At 42.2% G+C, this 17,969-nt stretch overlaps 1 protein-coding gene across 1 annotated transcript; it reads right to left on the bottom strand.

The window, feature by feature from the left end:
- Nucleotides 1-62: 62 nt before the first annotated feature.
- TMEM14A (transmembrane protein 14A) lies at nt 63-13,882 on the bottom strand. Its single transcript, XM_015070121.3, has 5 exons — nt 13,729-13,882; nt 9,634-9,725; nt 5,159-5,260; nt 2,786-2,873; nt 63-825 (listed from the first exon to the last, which is right to left on the bottom strand). The coding sequence occupies exons 2-5, from the start codon at nt 9,701-9,703 to the stop codon at nt 786-788; spliced, it is 300 nt and encodes a 99-aa protein (XP_014925607.1). The 5' UTR covers nt 9,704-9,725; nt 13,729-13,882; the 3' UTR covers nt 63-785.
- Nucleotides 13,883-17,969: the final 4,087 nt, after the last annotated feature.

Raw genomic sequence — 17,969 nt, forward strand, 5'->3', positions numbered from 1 at the left:
CATTTAAATGTTAAAAATCACTTGAGTATATATGGAGAGGACATTAAAATGAGAAAACCAGGTTTAAAACAGAAAGCATTTTATTTAAATACCGAATACATTCCGTCAGTACGCAGTGTGCTGAGAAAAAAACAACACTGGCAGTAGTACAATTAAAATGGAAGAAATATAGTTTCTAATACAACGCAAATGACAGATACATGAGCATTTTGTAAAGTTCACCTTGGGCACTCCATTATCTGATAACTGGCAGTTTAATTTCAACTTCAGACCCAACTGTTTGGAATTATCAAAAAATAAAACACCCCACACATATGAAAACTGGACGCAGCGAATGAAAGAGAATGTAACGATTTATTAAATATTTTTAATGAAACCATTATCAGAGAAGTAGAAAAACAGTCGAGGTTTTGTTTAAAAAAAATTACTCAAACTAGTGTTCATATTGGAGTGTTTCTGTTGTTTTTAACGTAGAATAAGACACATAACATTCCATGCTGATGTTCATCTTTTTTTTAAGTTTACTTATTTATTTTGAGAGAGAGAACAAGTGGGGAAGGGGCAGAAAGAGAGAGAGAATCCCAAGCAGGCTCCGCACCACCAGTTGCAAAACTTGATGCAGTGCTCGAACTCACGAACTGAGAGATCACAACCTGAGCTGCAGTTGGACGCTTACCCGACTGAGCCACCCAGGCATCCCTGAAGCTTATCTTTTAAATACAAAGTATGTGCTCTGCCCGTTACAGCAGAATCGCATGAATTTAGTTTTCAGTTCCTCCATATTTTCAGAGCAGCAGTAAGACAAGTCTCAGAATCATCATGAGGCTGGATTAAAATAAAAGAAAGGCAAAGAGCAGGTCACGCTTACGTGGCATAAGACAGGTTAGTATGTTCACCAAACCCGTACTATTACTAAACTTTGGCTTCCAGGGATCTCTCTTGCTTCTCCTTGGAGCAGGGGTGATCTCGTTATCCCTGTACTGGAACTTCCCAGACCCAGCTGGATTAGCTACTTAAAAATGTTGATTGACTGCATGAGCAAACTCAGAACTCATTGTTCTGAAAATCTGGGATGAACCTTTATAAGAGAAAGGTTTGGAAAGAAACGCCTTTCATAAACTAGTAAAGGCAAGTGGTTTGAAAAAATAACCAAGGAGGAATTCTGGGGTGTTATTATTATAATCTCAGCTACTTTCCATTGACTGGGGTCTTGTCTTCTTGACCCAAAAACCATGCTTCTGATTCTTTCTATCACTAAATATAATTTTTAGAACATAGCCATCACTGGAAGGCAGTCCTTGTAATCACATTCCTCCCTGACACCCACCCCAACCAAGCCATAAACATTATACATAGCCACACCAGAAATTTCTATAGTAAAGTAGAAAGGAGAAAATTAGTCATTGCATTACCACCTAGTGATAAACACTATTAACAGTGTGAAGTATTTCCTTCCTATCTTGGTTTTTTATACAAACTTTTGAGATCACACTATATTTGGTTGTTTATTTTGTTTTTATCTCCTATTGTATCATTCTAATTTTCTAATAGAAAATAGATTTTCTAATGCCACTAAACAGTTTTTGAAAACAGTGCACGTAATGCCTGCTCAGTATTTCACTACGTAGACAAAACATGTATTGAAACATTTCCTTATTGGTGAAGATTTTTAAAAATGTTTATTTATTTTGAAAGAGACAGAGAGGGAGAGGGAGGGAGGGACAGAAAGAGGGAGAGAGAGAATCCCAAGCAGGCTCCATCCATGTTGCCAGCACAGAGACTGACATGGGGGGAACCGTGAGATCATGACCTGAGCCTAAATCAAGAGCTAGATGCTTAATCAACTGAGCCACCCAGACACTCCTCAAGTTGTTTCTAATTTTTCAATTCATCATGTGTTCCATTAGAAATAAAGTTGCAGGGGCACTTGGGTAGCTCAGTCAGTTGAGCGTCCAACTTCAGCTCAGGTCATAATCTCACAGTTGGTGAGTTTGAGCCCCACAACAGGCTTGCTACTTGTCAGCCTGTCAGTGTAGAGCCTGTTTCAGATCCTCTGTCCCCATCTCTCTGACCCTCCCCCACTTGCGCTCTCCCAAAAATAAATATTTTTTAAAAAAAGGAAAAGAAATAAAGAAATGAAGTTGCAATAAACTTCAGTCTTTGTATACATTTCATTATTTCTTTGGAAATTCCAAAGTAAAAAAGTAAAAATGTGTAACAAAGGAAATGAACACGTTGAAGGCTTTCAACATAATAAAGACAGCTTCCAGGAAGAACTAAAAATGTTACCTGTAAATTTTTACTTGGTAATATGCTTAATCTCATGGATAGAATTACTAGGATCAAAATAAGAGAAACCAGAGGTTCCCTGTTATCTTTTTTAAAAATATTAACTTTCTTCCCTTAAAAACTCAAAATAAGTGTAGCAGACTATCACTATAACACTCTAAGAGAGACTGAGTATCAGATTGAAATGAATACATTTACTGTTTCAGATGAGTAAATCTTGAGGAAAAATGAGGCTGAATTTAGTTCTTTATTCTGAAAAAGGCAGGCGAGTATATGTGCTCAGATACTATAGCAACCCTACGTGTACTCCACAAAAATGTTCATTGGTACATCAATACCAAAGACTGACTGAGTACATGATATTTTAAGGTTTTACAGTCATGCTTACTGTCATAAAAATTACTTTGACCTTTCAAATTAAAACTGACTCCCGCCAAAAAGTCAGCACTTCAAAATTATGGCAGAAGAAAGTACAGATCAAAATAGTTTTTCTTACCTTAAACCTGCAACCAGACCAGCTGGCATGATTTTCTTGGATCTCTTATACCTCACGCCCATTATGGTGGCCAGGAAGAAAGCTGTAACTACAAACCAAACCAATGCATGAACTGCAGTTTCAAACACATTCTCAATGCTTGCTTATGAAAAAAAATGCATATCATTTCAGCTTTTTAATAGAACTACTATGTTATGTGTAAGTACTGAGTTGCTATCTTCTTAAAAAGATAAAGTGCTCTATTAAAAGACTTTATGAATTAGCTTATTGAAAAGGTTGTTGAGTAAATAAGCATGTTAAAATCTATTCCTGAAATATCTTCAAAATAAAAAGTCTTGGTCTAACTTAAATGTCTAGGAAGGCTAGGACTGTGTCTTACTCAACTTTCCTCAGGAACACTCGGCGGTATGCCTGGATCCACAAGGGGAAATCGAATAAATGCTTAGTTAACTGAAAGTAAAGAAAATAATTGGTATCTTTTTTTAAAAGTAAGACTTAATGAATAAAAAAAAATACTAGGAAAAAAGGCTGACTGTTTTTAATGTGCAGCATTCAATTTTGGGAAATTGATGCCTGGAGACTAAATAACAATCATCTAGGTAATAATATTAAATTTAGAAGCATCATACCAGCCTTTTAGGAGCTGAACCAATATGGAGAGAGAAGCTGTTTTATTAGGGCACTGATGTCACAATTTAAGAACAGCTTTCAGGGAGCCTGAGTGGCTCAGTCGGTTAAGCATCTGACTTCAGCTCAGGTCATGATATCACAGCTTGTGAGTTTGAGCCCTGTGTTGGGCTCTGTGCTGACAGCTCAGAGCCTGGAGCCTGCTTCAGAGTCTTTGTCTCTCTCTCTCTCTCTCTCTGCCCCTCCCCTGCTCATGCTCTGTCTCTCTCTTCTTCAAAAATAAATGAACATTAAAAAAAATTTATAAAAAAATATAAAAAAGAACAGCTTTCAAGGAACAATTGCTTGCTGATATAAAAAAAAATGATGATAAACATATGTGAAGTACTTAAACACACAAGGATAAAAAGCCTAGTATATCCACATCTTGCTGATATGTTTCTTCCTTTGATACAATTTCATTATTAAAAACTATCCCTAGGGTGCCTGGGCGGCTCAGTCAGTTAAGCAACTGACTTTGGCTCAGGTCATGATCTCTCGGTTCGTGAGTTCGAGCCTCGCATCGGGCTCTGTGCTGACAGCCCAGAGCCTGGAGCCTGCTTCAGATTGTGTCTCCCTTTTTCTCTGCCCCTCCCCTGCTCATTCTCTGTCTCTCTCTGTCTCTCAAAAATAAACATTAAAAAAAAATTTTTTTTAACTATCCCTACCTCCTGTTTCAAACAAAGGAAAAAGTAACACACTAAGTCTCTTTCTCTCCCTCAAATACCAAACTAATACAGTTTGTCTTCATTTGTATTTTCTTCCATAACCCACCAGGGCACTTTGAATAATGATCCAATTAAATAGAGACAATTTCCAAACCTCCACTGTATTTCAAGCTGGACTACAGAAATCCAAGCATCCCAGGCCTTTAAATACACATGGGTTTCCATTTTCACTGTGGACATTCCCCTACTAAACCCAACAGGGGAAGAAGCTAAAAAAGAGTCAGCCTTGGTTTTTTAGATTAAGTCTTATGGAAAAAAAACAGGATCTAAAAGCTGCTTGTGAATTAAATAATGTGAGGCTGTCCCTTTTTAGGTATTTTAATAGCAACATGAGAACTATGCTAATATGCACTTAGGGAAGTTAACAGAAAATCTAGCCATAATTCCTTTAATTTTATAATTTTATTTTTCTAGTAATAAGTTTCACAGAAATATGTTCTGTGTTTGAAAGCTTGGTAAGGGAAGTTAACAGAAAATCTAGCCATAATTCCTTTAATTTTATAATTTTATTTTTCTAGTAATAAGTTTCACAGAAATATGTTCTGTGTTTGAAAGCTTGGTAGCAATATCCTCATTTTTGATTGGGTCTGTCTAGAAAGGAACAAGAATTGTGTTCAGTCTTGACATATGCATATGCACTTGCCGTGTAACTGCGTGTTTTCTTTTTTTTGTATATATTTTTTTAATGTTTATTTATTTTTGAGACAGAGAGAGACAGAGCATGAATGGGGGAGGGTCAGAGAGGGGAGACACAGAATCTGAAACAGGCTCCAGGCTCTGAGCTGTCAGCACAGAGCCCAACGTGGGGCTCGAACTCACGGACCACAAGATCATGACCTGAGCCGAAGTCGGCCGCTTAACCGACTGAGCCACCCAGGCACCCCCAACTGCATGTTTTCTAGTGTACCTGGTATAGGGTACCAAAAAAAACACTCCCAAGGTTTGACCCTTCAGAAGTGGAAAAAAATGCCTTACTTACACAGTGACAGTTTTACATCTCGCTTGTCATTTGAGACTCGGTAAGCTCCATAGCCAGCCAAAAATCCAACAAAAAGACCAGCGATCAAAGATGGAACACCACCTGGAAAAAAAATGGGCTCAGAAAGAGAAATCCCAAATGAAAGGAATTCCTTCCATTCCTTCAAGTATGATACATGCACCTTCAAATGTATTTCTACATTTGGCACTGTAACTAGACAAAGCCAAATTAAATATCAGTCTACTCATGAACAGTTTCTAAGATTTGACTGTTCCCTGCTGAACCTGAAATGCAAGGCAGAGGAATCCCGAATACACAGCAATGCCAGGGTTAGACATGGCTGTATGCCAGTGATGCTGTGAACAAGATACACAGTCATTGCGTCATGGAGCTCACTCTATTTAGAATCTCAGATTGGAATCCATTGGGGTAGGGTCAAGGCATCTTTAGTTTAAAAATATCTATAGGAAATTCAGATTGCAGCCAGGGTTAAACCATTGCAGCAATGAGCACACGCATGCAACGCACACATACACACACACATACAGAGCAGCATCCTGAATGAGAAGCCATAGGCACTAGGTTCTATTCCTAATTCTTCCATTTGTTGCCTGCAGGACTTTGGCTAAGTCACTTAGTCCTCTGAGTTTTGTCAGCTGCAAAACAGAGTTAATAATATCATCTGTGTCAAATATATAATGGCTTAGAATGTTACAGTTGGAGGTATTAAATTCTTCATTGTTCCTCCCTTCCCGCAAATCTATTTTGCAAACACGGCAACATGATCTCTTAAAAGCATACATCTGGACAGGTCACTCCCCTAATTGAAAACCTTCAATGCTTCCCACCGCACTTAGGGAAAAATTCAAGTCTGCTCTATTATTGGAGCCTTGGCCTTCTTTCAGTTCCTTGAATATGTCAAACTCTTTATTCCTCATGGCTTCTAGGCACGCTGTTCCTTGCCTGGACTGCTCTTCCCTGCACTATTCACCTCTCCAACTGCCGCTCACCTCCAGATGTCTTTGTAAGTGTTAGCTCCTCAGAGATGTCTTCTGTGATTCACTATTCTGAATGAGGACCCCCGTCAAAGTTTCCTACTATTCGTCATCATGTATTTGTACACCTGCCTGTATATTTAAGGTCAGTCCCCTGACTTGCTTGTGAGCACTATCTCTTTTTGCTCACTGCTGTTTTCCAGGGCCTGACATAGTGCTGGCTACTTAGCAGCACTAGATAAATACTGACAAAATGCATGCCTGGGAACTCCCTGTTAGGGGTCATGTTTAAGCAGAAGATGTCAGATTAGAAAAGAGTTAAGGGGACTTAAGCATTTTCTGAAACACTTGACTAGGTCACCTTTATTAAGGTGTCTTCTCAACTCGAGATCTATGACTCTTTTCTGTATTTCCTGATGATTTCTGCACTGCTAAGATCCTCCCGACCTTAAGTATGTGGAGGCGGGAGTGATGGCATCTGCACCCAAGTCTTGGTGATGTCAGGCAGCAAACAGTGGGGACAGGAATGCACACTAGCAGCCCACGTGAATGAGAACCTGGAAGGCTCCTGGGAGAATTCGTCCTGCATGAGGAAGGAGCTGGGACCATGGGCTCTACCTCATAACAAAGCCATGGCTAGTGGAAGGGAGAAAGATCCTGCAAAAAAGCTCACTGTCTATGGTGGGGCTACGAAAAAAGAAGTTCCAAGCTCTGCCCTGCATCCCCTTCCTCCCAGTGCTGACCTGGCTGGGGCAGCCTTGGTAGGGGAGTTTTCAAAGGAACTGAAAGACACATGGGGGCCTCCCTCCCTCAGAGCAGGACACCAGCTCTCCTGCTCCCCTCCTCCAGAGGGGCTGCTGTGCCCTGACCTTGAACTAGAGTAGGACGGTGTGAAGCCAGGTTCAGTCCTGGTATAGGAGAAGGCCAAGTGAGCCTTCTGGCCATCTTTAGCTTTGGGCACTGGCCACCTGGCTCAGAAAGAGCCTCAAAATCATAGTGTTTCCCTGGCTATGCACTTCTCTGGGGACTTATATGGGAGAGGGGTGAACCCAGAACTCAGTGCTCAGCATCCTGCCACTGTGCTGCCTCTTTCCACTTTCTCTGCCCCCAGCAAGAAAAGAGATCTCAGTCCCTCACTTTGACCCACACTATGTCAGGCAGCTGGTTTAGTATAGGATTCAGATATACTTGTCTTCTTACCAAACACCTTTTGGACATCACATCATTAACCTACCCAACATTGTTCTTTTTTTTTTATTTTTATTTTTTAACGTTTATTCATTTTTGAGAGACAGAGAGAGACAGAGCATGAGTGGGGGAGGGGCAGAGAGAGAGGGAGATGCAGAATCTGAAGCAGGCTCCAGGCTCTGAGCTATCAGCACAGAGCCCAATGCGGGGCTGGAACTCACAAACTGCGAGATCGTGACCTGAGGTGAAGTCAGACGCTCAACCGACTGAGCCACCCAGGCACCCCCAACATTATTCTTAATAACTGTCCCTTGGAATGGTCTCCTGACCCAAGTGCACAGGATTCATGTCTCGAGAAGACGTAAGTAAAATCAGAAAGCATCGACTCACTTTATACAAAAGTTCTAAGACATCAAGACCACAAGCAGCTTAGAATATAATACAGAATACAAAACTAGGAAAAGGTATTTTGCTCCACTGGCCCATAGACCCTCCCACTGGCAGGACAGTAACAACAGAAACAACAAGGGTATTAAACCTTTCTTCTGGGCCAGGCACTCTGTGAAATGTGTTACGTGCATTATCTTATTTCATCCTAATGAATTAATATACAAATGAGGGATTCAACCCAAAAGCTAAAACAATTCACACGAGTATCTGAGCTAGTAAGCAGTAGTGTCATGAGAAGAATCTAGGAATGCTTAATTCTGTGGCCTGTGTGCTCTTAACCTACATTATACAAGAGTGGGCTTCTTTGTGAACACATGCCCCCAGGAGCTTCCCAGATCACTTATTTGGGGGCTCTTGTAGGAGGCCAGGCAACCATATTGTGCAGCTGAGCAACAAGCACGTGCCCTCAGAGACCTTACAGCAAATGTGATTTCATTTGTTCCCGGAGAGATCTGGGTTAGAATGTAAAGTAATCCTTGTCTCTCTGCCCCTCTCCACCCGTAGCTGCCCCAAGACACACACACACACACACACACACACACACACACACACACACACACAGCGTTCTTCCCACCCCTCTAAGAGGCAGGCAAAAATGTCCAGGTGCGCTCTTCTGTTCTGTAACAAGAAGTTATTTAGACACATCTTTGACAAGGGAAATGTTTTTCAGTAACAATCCTATCAGAATTTTAAACTCAGTCCTCCTTAAAGTAGATTATAAAACATGAACTTTTGAGTAGTGGTTTACAGGTCTTCGGTGCCATGATTTTTTCATCAAATACATATCCACGATGCTACACGTATTGAGAGAGAAAATAAGAACAACAAACAAAAGTCTAAGTGATTTACAGGCTCTTGGAAATCTTAGAAAATAATGTTTTGGGGCTCCTGGATGGCTCAGTTGGTTAAGCATCCAACTTCGGCTCAGGTCATGATCTCATGATTCGTGGGTTCAAGCCCCGCATCGGGCTCTGTGCTGACAGCTCAGAGCCTGGAGCCTGCTTTGGATTCTGTGTGTGTGTCTCTCTCTCTAACCCCTCCCTCGTTCACACACACACACACACACTCTCTCTCTCTCAAGAATAAATAAACATTAAAAAGAAAAGAAAATAATCTGTTTAAACCTGCCACCCCTGAGACCCTACAGAGACCTGTGCTTCTGGCCTTGGACTTTTTAGCAATCTCTAAATAAGGAGTAACTCTAATAACTCTGTAGACCTGGCTTTTTCACTCAAGTTGAAGTCCACCAATGTCACAAATATAACACTCTTTGAAATATAACTTCATTTTTAAAATTTCATGAAAATATAAGAAACAGAAATATGAGACACCATGACTAAAAATACTTCTACCTTAAAACAAAGCAAAATATGAAACTTGGCCTTTTATTTTTCTCCATGAAAACCCTTTGATTTATCAACTGGGTTTCTTCTTCTTTTGGATACAGATGAAGAGACAACTTCAGATATGATACCTAAGTATTTAACAAATTTTCCTCTGCAAAACATAATCTCAACATAAGTCAGTTTTTGATACTGTGAGTATGTAAACAAATGAAAATCTTCCTTTGATAATAAGCGCGTAGCCCTGAGGTAGTTAAATCAATTAATTATGTAATTGATAATGATGGGTGAAGAGAGACCCAGAAAGTCAGGCTAGAATGCTCTGTCACACCCAGCCCCACTTCCCTCTATGGCTCCCTTCCACACACGACATGCTGGTCCTCAGCCACCTCTAGGACATCTTTAGCTTCTTGTCTTACTTACAAACCCTCAGATAATCTTAGCACAATCACCAACCCCCCACCAAGTCCCTTTGATGAAAAATATGGTTAGCGCTTACCTCTCCGCTTATATCCCAAAATGCTTCCAAAAGTCACAAGGGCCGCATAACCAAAACCAATCAGGTCCATTGGCAAGGTTGCAATTCTAAAGCTGGGGAAAGGGATAAGTTTTACAAAATAAAAAGAACTGGGAGCAGTATATGTATATAAAAATGATACGCATTCCAGAGAATTACAGAGATTAATTTCTCTAATCTACTAAAAAAAGGAAAGCTCAGTCAAAGACATCCACATGTAATCAATAGTAAATCGTGGGCGCCTGGGTGGCTCAGTCAGTTGAGTGTCCAATTTTGGCTCAGGTCATGATCTCGCAGTCCATGAGTTCCAACCGCGCGCCAGGCACTCTGCTGACAGCTCAGAGCCTGGGATCTGCTTAGATTCTGTTTCCCTCTCTCTCTGCCCCTCCCCCATTCATGCTCTGTCTCTCTCTGTTTCAAAAATAAACAATTTAAAAAAATTTTTTAAAATCAGTAGTAAATCACTGAAGAATATTAATGAAACCTCGCACAAAATTAAGTGAGCTATGAGAATATCTTATCGTGCCTCATAGCAGCAGTTGAGACATGAATCCAGGGGTGAGAAGTTCCATTAAAATCCTGCCCAGGAGTCTATAAGATGTCAGAGAAAGTGTGCTGGCTACAGGCTGGAGATATGGGTATTGGCACTAGCAGGTTGTTGGCCCTTGGACTATGCCCCATCCCTGATGTCAACTCACCCCAAAGCAAGGGGAGTAGACGAGATGTTCCTTGCAGCTTTTAAATTTCTGATTCCTAGTGGTGCTTTACGTATCTTAATGCTTTTACATCTGTATTTCTCCGTGGGGAAAATATCTTTGTACATACAAGGAATAGCGTATGAGATTTCTTTGTAGTTTTATAGTGTTTTCACTGCTCACCATTTAAGTTAACCTGGTCTCTTATCCTCTGTACCAACTGGTAACAAACTGACCCAGAAGAACAGAAGAGAGGAAGCCAGAAGTTAGTGTGAGGAAGGGTCTGCGGGGAGGGAATTTGAGGTCCAGGAGATGATGGCACTGAGGAGGCACTAGTGAAAAATCCTCAACATCCATGGGAAGCAGAATTAGAAGAACTCATCTGTGTCCAAGAAATGGTGCTACAGGATTGAACACATAGGAAGGACCTGTGTTCAAAAACCATTGTCAACTGAATGATATGAACACATAATAATAATGGGGATGACGATGTTTTGGAGCAATTACCATTCGAGAGCCTTACATCAACACATTTAATTATTACTACAACCCTCTTAGGTAAGTGCTATCATTATTATCCCTGCTTTCCAGATAAGCAGACTGAGGCACAGAAAAGGCCAGCAATACTCCTGAGGCCACACAGCAGAACCAAGATTACAGACTCAGAGAAGTCGCATTCCTAACCACTAGCAATAATACCTCTGATAACTGAGTTAGCTGTTTGAAAAAAATGAATGTGCAAATAAAACTAATGTTCTTCAGAGTTTTTAAATTCTGGATCAGTCACTTCTGTTTGGTCTCGCTGCTTAAGCTGTGGCCTTCCATTGGGTGACTTACCATCTTCAGCCCTGTGAGCTTCTCATGGTCAGTCCTACCTCCTGTCTTCCCCCAAGAGTTAATCATATTCCGCAATGTACGCTTGCCTTCAAACCTGATGCCACTACTTACTAGCTATGTAACACTAGGCATGTTCCCTAATTTCTCTGCAATTCAGTGTCTCCATCTGTAAAATAGGGATAATAAGATTACCTGCCTCACAGAGTTGTGTTAATTAAATGAGATACTAGTGTAAAGTGCTTAGAACAGTGCCTGGCACATACTGAGAACTCAACAAAGATTAGCTGTTCTAATCATGATCATTCTTCTCTTTCACCTTTACACTCATTTTGGAGTTTGACATGTGTAAGGCCATAACTATAACAGCTCACTGACAAATAACTGAGGTAGTGTGAATTTATGATTCAGGCATTCAATGAATCAAACCATAATATTACAACTTATACTCAATTCCACTTCACAACTATTGGGTGTCTTCTTTGTGCAAGGCAGTAGGAAGCAATGGAAAGCCCTTAGACTTGGCTCTGGTCTTCCAGGACTTGCAGTGCTGCACAGCAGAGGAGGCAGATGTGTTAATGAGCCCTAAGAGGAGAGGCATGGGCACCATAACAAGCAGTGGTGCCTAATGAGACATGGGAGCCTAAGGAAGGATTCCTAGAGCAAGTGCGGTCCCAGCTGGGACCTTAGGCAGAGGAGTGAGCCAAGTGAAAATGGTGGCAAGGAAGGGTGTGTTCTAGGCAGCCGGGAGAACATGTGCAAAAGCCCAGGGGCACAAGAAAGCATGGCATGTTTTCAAAATGGACGGGCGTGCAAGGGGGTTGTGAAGAGTGAGGGGCTGGTGAAAAAGACAGGGCCAGGACACATGTAAACCCTATAAAGGGAGGCTGGGTTCCGTCTCAAGGGTGGTAAGGGATGAATGAAGGGAGCCTCACAACCAGACTTAATTCCAGCAAGTGCTTCCTGGCTGCAGTAGTGGGAGATGGATGGAGTAAGGCAGGAAAATAAGCTAAGCAAGAGATGATGGCAGCCTGGCCTAGAGACATGGCAACGAGGGTGGGTCAGATTTGAGAGAGGATCAGGAAATAGAATCAATAATTCTGGATGTGGGAGTGTCAGGGGTGGGGGTCGGAGGATAAGTCAGAGATGACTCATCTCTAGGTCTCTGGCTTGGACCACTAGGAAGGAGAGGTGGGAGGCAGGTGAGCCTTGATGCTATTCTGAGACAGGGAGCACTAGAACAGCAGGAGGCATGTGGTGGCAGGAGGAGGCAGGTCACCAGGAATGATGGGACCTATTTGAGACATAATCTAAGATGCCTGACACACAGCGAGGAAAACACACTTATATAAAGATCTGAAGCTTATGAGAGATCACTCATCATGAGGTAGTAATTTGGGGACCTGATTTTCTCCTTAAGCCAACCACCTGGCATAAAAGGCTGATTCTTCTCCTTCCTCTGAGCCCCCAGCTCTTCTTCTGACTCTCTCCTGGGGCCCCACCCCTTTCTACCTGGTGTAGAGTTAGTTAGGTTGGGCTCCCTTCCGTATCTCCCTCCAAGCCAGTCAAACTCCTCCAGGGCTAAGCTCAAGTCCAGTTCATCTTCCTCCTCCCCACAGCACAAACCTCACTGCCATGCACAAGGCAGGTGCTTAGAAAATACTTGAATGAACGCATGAGTGACCCAAAGGAACAACTGCCTGAAGGAAGACATTCTGTAAGTGAGCCTCAGGATAGCTCTATTGCCAGGGTACAGCCTGTTCCTTTAATCTCTTTACTGAACTGAGTGTTCTGAGGAGGCAAAACAAATCTATTCCCAATCCTTGTAAGAAGTCTCTATACTCACAGGGAAAATGCAGACAAAAAGCAATCACCCCTCTTGCTCCATTTCCATGGCAAGACCATATGACCTGCCCAAAACTACACATGAAAGCGATGGAAGTGGGAGACGATGTGCATCACATGCTCCCATCGCAAACGCTTTGCCGGCCGGGCACTTGGAAAGGCCAGAAAGCATCTTGGGTGCAATGCAGCAAAATGATTTACTGCACCGCGTACAAAACCAGATGACAGGGCCCTGCCTTGCCCCTAAACCTCCCAAATTTAGGGAACCCGCTAAGAGATTTTTCCGTAAGCTACCTATCTTTGTACTCGCTGGGGCTCGAAAGACGCATTTTCGACTGAAGTCTGGGTGGTACTGGGAAGGTTAAAACTATTTTTGCAATGGTCCGAGAGCCCCATCCCTTCCCCACCTCTCCCTAGCTCCAGGAAAGTAGTAAGGAGGACAGGTGGGAGATTCGGGACCACGGAAGGAAGAAATCTGGGGAATCCCCAAGAGATGGAGAGAAGCGATCCCTGGAAGAAGCAGCCTCCATCCCCTGCAAAATCCTCCCAAGGTCCTCAGCATCTTTGCTTAGAGCAGTGCCTTTACAAGAAAATTCAGGGGAGGACGTTCTCGACTGCGAGGTGTACAGCTCCCAGCAGCCCCGAGCCCTCCCCGCGGATCATAAGTGAAATCTCAGGGGCCAGCTGCAGGCTAACTTCGTACCTGGTATCCGGAAGCGGTCCCCGCTGCCAGCGCCTGCCGACTCTGCTCACTACCTTCCCGCACTCGGCCCGGGCCGCTTGTTCCGGGAGGGGCCTTCCCTGCAGTGCGCATGCGCCACGGCCTGCCCTCTTAGCTGGGTGTGCCCCGCGCAGGCTCGCGGGGCTGAACAGAGGAGGCCAGTCAGCTATCCCGTCACCTGCTTGGTCAGCCGGGCTGGGCTGGGCTGGGCTTTTGACTCTGGCCCTGAGCCAGGGGTTGGGCGGGGCGGAGAGGCATCCGCAGAGAGTGGTTTGGGTGTAGCAGGGATCCTAGAAGGTGGAGTTTTAACTGTGAGGCTCATTCATCACTCAGGGGACACTTGGGGACCTCACAACAGCAACCTCGGCCTTTTACAAACTCGATTGTCCTCATTTTCAGTGTGGGGAGCTAAGGTTCAGACAGGTGAAATGATTTAGTTATCCATGGTGTCAGCTCCTAAGTGGGGTACAAAGATTAGAGTCCCAAGTTTATCTGGTTTCAAGGCCAGAGCAACCTCTATTATACTACCCTATCTACAAGGTCATGTAGATGTGGGGAGATCAGGATCCTGATTTTATACCTCAAGCCCAGGATTTGCTGGGCTTCAGTACATGAAGAGAAAGGTATAGACTGGTAGACTTGGAAAGCACTTTAAGTCCTGTCCCAGGATAATCCCTGCCTAGGAATGAACCTTAAATGGATTTAGAATTCGGCTTCCTGGCAACAGCTTCTCATCTCACGCCAGTTTTGCTGGGTGAGCCGCATACAGTAGCTCCAACCCAACCCTCTTCCATATAGAACAGCCCTTCATACATTGTCAGAAGTCGGTCATCTAGGAGTCATCAAGCAGCTCTAGGGGTGTTGCTGGACTGGGAATGACAGCAGAGTTTCTTAAAATTAAAAAAAAAAAAAACCCTAAGAATATACATTAAATCTTGTGAAATTTGTTTGCCGAACCTATTCCTTGTGCTTAAAAGTGCTTCAGGAAAGGAATGTAACTAACTTATGAGAAGCCTAAGTCCCAGGGAGTTAATAAGATTGCTGAAGGTTCACAGGAGAGTTTATGACAGGCAATGGAATATGGAGGAGGGGGGAAGTGGTACCTAAAATTTGACTCTGAGTCCCAGCTGTCTTTTCCATCCCCTTCTATGTACATCCTTACCCTAGCCCTCCATCCTCCCCCCCCACGCCCCCCTGCCTCCAGATTCCCAGGATAATTTTCCTATTCATAATAAAACGGAAAACCCTCTTGGAATGCCTCATTATCTTTACCTGATATGACCTTTAGTAAATAACTTGACCCTGGATTTCAGTGCCTGGATTTATAAGATGCTGCTCAGACTAGGTGCTCTCAGAGATCCCTTCCACCCCTGTCACTGAGGTATTAGAAGCTGGAAACAGTCCCATGATATTCCTACTCAAGGCATTTTCACCTGAACCTAAAAGGAACTCTCTATTATGGGAATTCCATATTGTTGGGCATGTGGGATCAGGAAGGTTCTTAGGCAAAGGGGCCAGCGTCCTCTCAACTCATACGCCAGCTAAGGGTAAGGTTAGAACACAAGGCGAGGGTGCCACAAAGCATTCATCTCCACCTATTTGTAAAGCTGTCTATTCATGATCTGCAGTAGAGACAGATGGCACTCCAATGTGCCATCAACCCCCTTTGGAAGTCTGGAAAAATATACACAACCAAATACGTAGGACTGCCAAGGAAGCCAGTTTTATTGAACACAGTTATCAAATTATTTAAAATATATCTGGGATATAATAGATGTGCTGCTGCTTTAAATTACAGGATTTCAGAATAGGTATAATAATTACCATAATTCCCAAGTAGTGCTATACATAAACAACACTTTGAAGTATCTGTAACATGTGAATGTCTGTGATTCCTAGTGGTGACAGAGCCACAAGTACTAATCCCACAGGGGTTTGTTGACTATGAAAGAAATACTAGACTTTAGTTAGAAGTTAGTGGATGTAGAAATTTCTCTTGTCATCCAAGTTCTCAGATCTCCCGAATTCTATCCTCAGGCCCCTTTGGATTTGCAGAACTCCCAATCCATAGTAACACAAGCTTTCATAAGTTGTATATAGAGAACTGGAGAAGGGGAGGGCACAGCTGAGTCTGACTGACTGACAGACTGGCCGCTCAGGCAGGACCTCATGTTATGTTTACCCCTCAGTGAGTGCTCTGTGGATCTGAGCCTAATCCTCATTTTCAAATGTTCTGAAACTCAGTCTGCATCAGTTCTTCCATGGGCACCCTAGCTTTGGAAGATTAATTCATAAAAACCAAAGTCCTAAGGGACTTACTGGCTTTTAAGCAAACAACTAAAAGCTGGCTTCAGGTCCGTGACTCTTCCCTTCCTCCAGATCCCACAGGGTTACTTATTATTTAGGGCTCTGCTCATGAGTAAAAGAAATTTTGAACAAGCATCCCTATATGTGTATATTTCTAAATTAGACATATACTGCTGTGCTAATATGCTGTGGATATTTTATTTTATTTTTAATTTAAATCTGAGTTAGTTAACATATAGCATAGTAATTGTTTCAGGAGTAGAAGTTAGTGATTCATCACTTATACATACAATAAGTATGCTCATACGCTCATCCCAACAAGTGCCCTCCTTAATCCCCATCACCCATTTAGCCCATTCCCCTACCCACTCCCTCTTCAGCAACTCTCAGTTTGTTTTCTGTATTTAAGAGTCTCTTATGGTTTGCCTCCCTCTCTGTTTTTATCTTATTTTTCCTTCCCTTCCCCTATGTTCATCTGTTTTGTTTCTTAAACTCCATTTACGAGTAAAATCATATATTTGTCTTTCTCTGACTTATTTCGTTTAGCATAATACACTCTAGTTCCGTCCATGTTATTGCAAATGGCAAAATTTCATTCTTTTTGATTGCCAAGTAATATTCCAGTGTGTGTGCGTGTGTGTGTGTGTATGTGTATGTGTATATATATATATGCACACCACATCTTCTTTATCCATTCATCAGTAAATGGATATTTGGGCTCTTTCTATATAGCAGCTAGTGCTGCTATAAACGTTGGGGTGCATGTGCCCCTTCAAATCAGCACTCCAGTATCCTTTGGATAAATACCTAGTAGTGCAATTTCTGGGTCATAGGATAGTTCTATTTTTAATTTTTTGAGGAACCTCCATTCTGTTTTCTAGAGTGGCTGTACCAGTTTGCATTCCCACCATGCTGTGGATATTTTAAATACAAATATATAATCAAAATAGGATACATGATGCAAGAATTTAAAAGGAGAACATGAATATAATACGATTAAACAGGTATTTCCTACCTTTAATTAAAAGTGACATATTTCTTTCTGTCCCATGGTGCAGTAGACTATTTTTATTCTTTCTGTCTTCTTTTCGAGTAATACTTTTGTAAACTGCTTGCAGCCTTTAGGACATCCTTCTTTTATGTAGGGGTAAAAATTGAATACAGGCAAATGTAAAATTCACTCTGACTTGCAGCTTGGCTCTCTGCAAGCCCACATCATATGGATTCCCTGCATCAGTCCAGTGTGATGACATTAGGCTGAATATCTCCCAATATAAGTGTCTGGACATGGAATACTTAAGGTTTTACTAGCAACAGTGGGTTTTTTAATTTGTAGGAATTAGTTTCCATTTCTCCAAGAATGTCCACCTACTTTATGTCCATAGTCCACAGGCTTGTTTTGACAAGGCAGCTGTTTGTTAATCAGGTCCTTTGCATCTGTAAGTTCATCCTACAGACTACCCATGTCTAAACTGTCCGTCCTTTTTAGGGGCACCTGCGTGGCTCAGTTGGTTGAGTGTCTGGCTTTGGCCCAGTCATGATAGCATGGTTTGTGGGTTCAAGCCCCATGTCAGGCTCTGTGCTGACAGCTCAGAGCCTGGAGCCTGCTTCAGATTCTGTGTCTCCCTCTCTCTCTACCCACCCCTGCTCATGTTCTGTCTCTCTCTCAAAAATAAACAGTAAATAAAAATAAATAAATAAATAAATAAAATAAATAAAATGTCCTTTTTAAACACTCTGAAGCACACTGGATGTCACCATAAGTTAAACATCTCCTTCTCAGGGAAAATGGTTTTAAGGCACAGAGGTAATGTGAACTGGTAAAACTGAAGTTGGATTCCAAATAAGTTACTGCTTTAGTAAAGAAAATAAAGTCACGTTTAACTTGATTGCCCTTTTCTGGTGACTTTTTTGTT

The sequence above is a fragment of the Acinonyx jubatus genome, chromosome B2, assembly GCF_027475565.1.
Source record: "Acinonyx jubatus isolate Ajub_Pintada_27869175 chromosome B2, VMU_Ajub_asm_v1.0, whole genome shotgun sequence".
Taxonomy (NCBI): domain Eukaryota; kingdom Metazoa; phylum Chordata; class Mammalia; order Carnivora; family Felidae; genus Acinonyx; species Acinonyx jubatus.

Coding starts and splice junctions, on each gene's coding strand:
- TMEM14A (XM_015070121.3), bottom strand. CDS start 9,703: ATGGACCTGATTGGTTTTGGTTATGCGGCCCTTGTGACTTTTGGAAGC. Junction 5,261..9,633: donor TTTGGGATATAAGCGGAGAG/GTAAGCGCTAAC, acceptor TTTTTTTTCCAG/GTGGTGTTCCATCTTTGATC. Junction 2,874..5,158: donor AGATGTAAAACTGTCACTGT/GTAAGTAAGGCA, acceptor TTTGGTTTGTAG/TTACAGCTTTCTTCCTGGCC.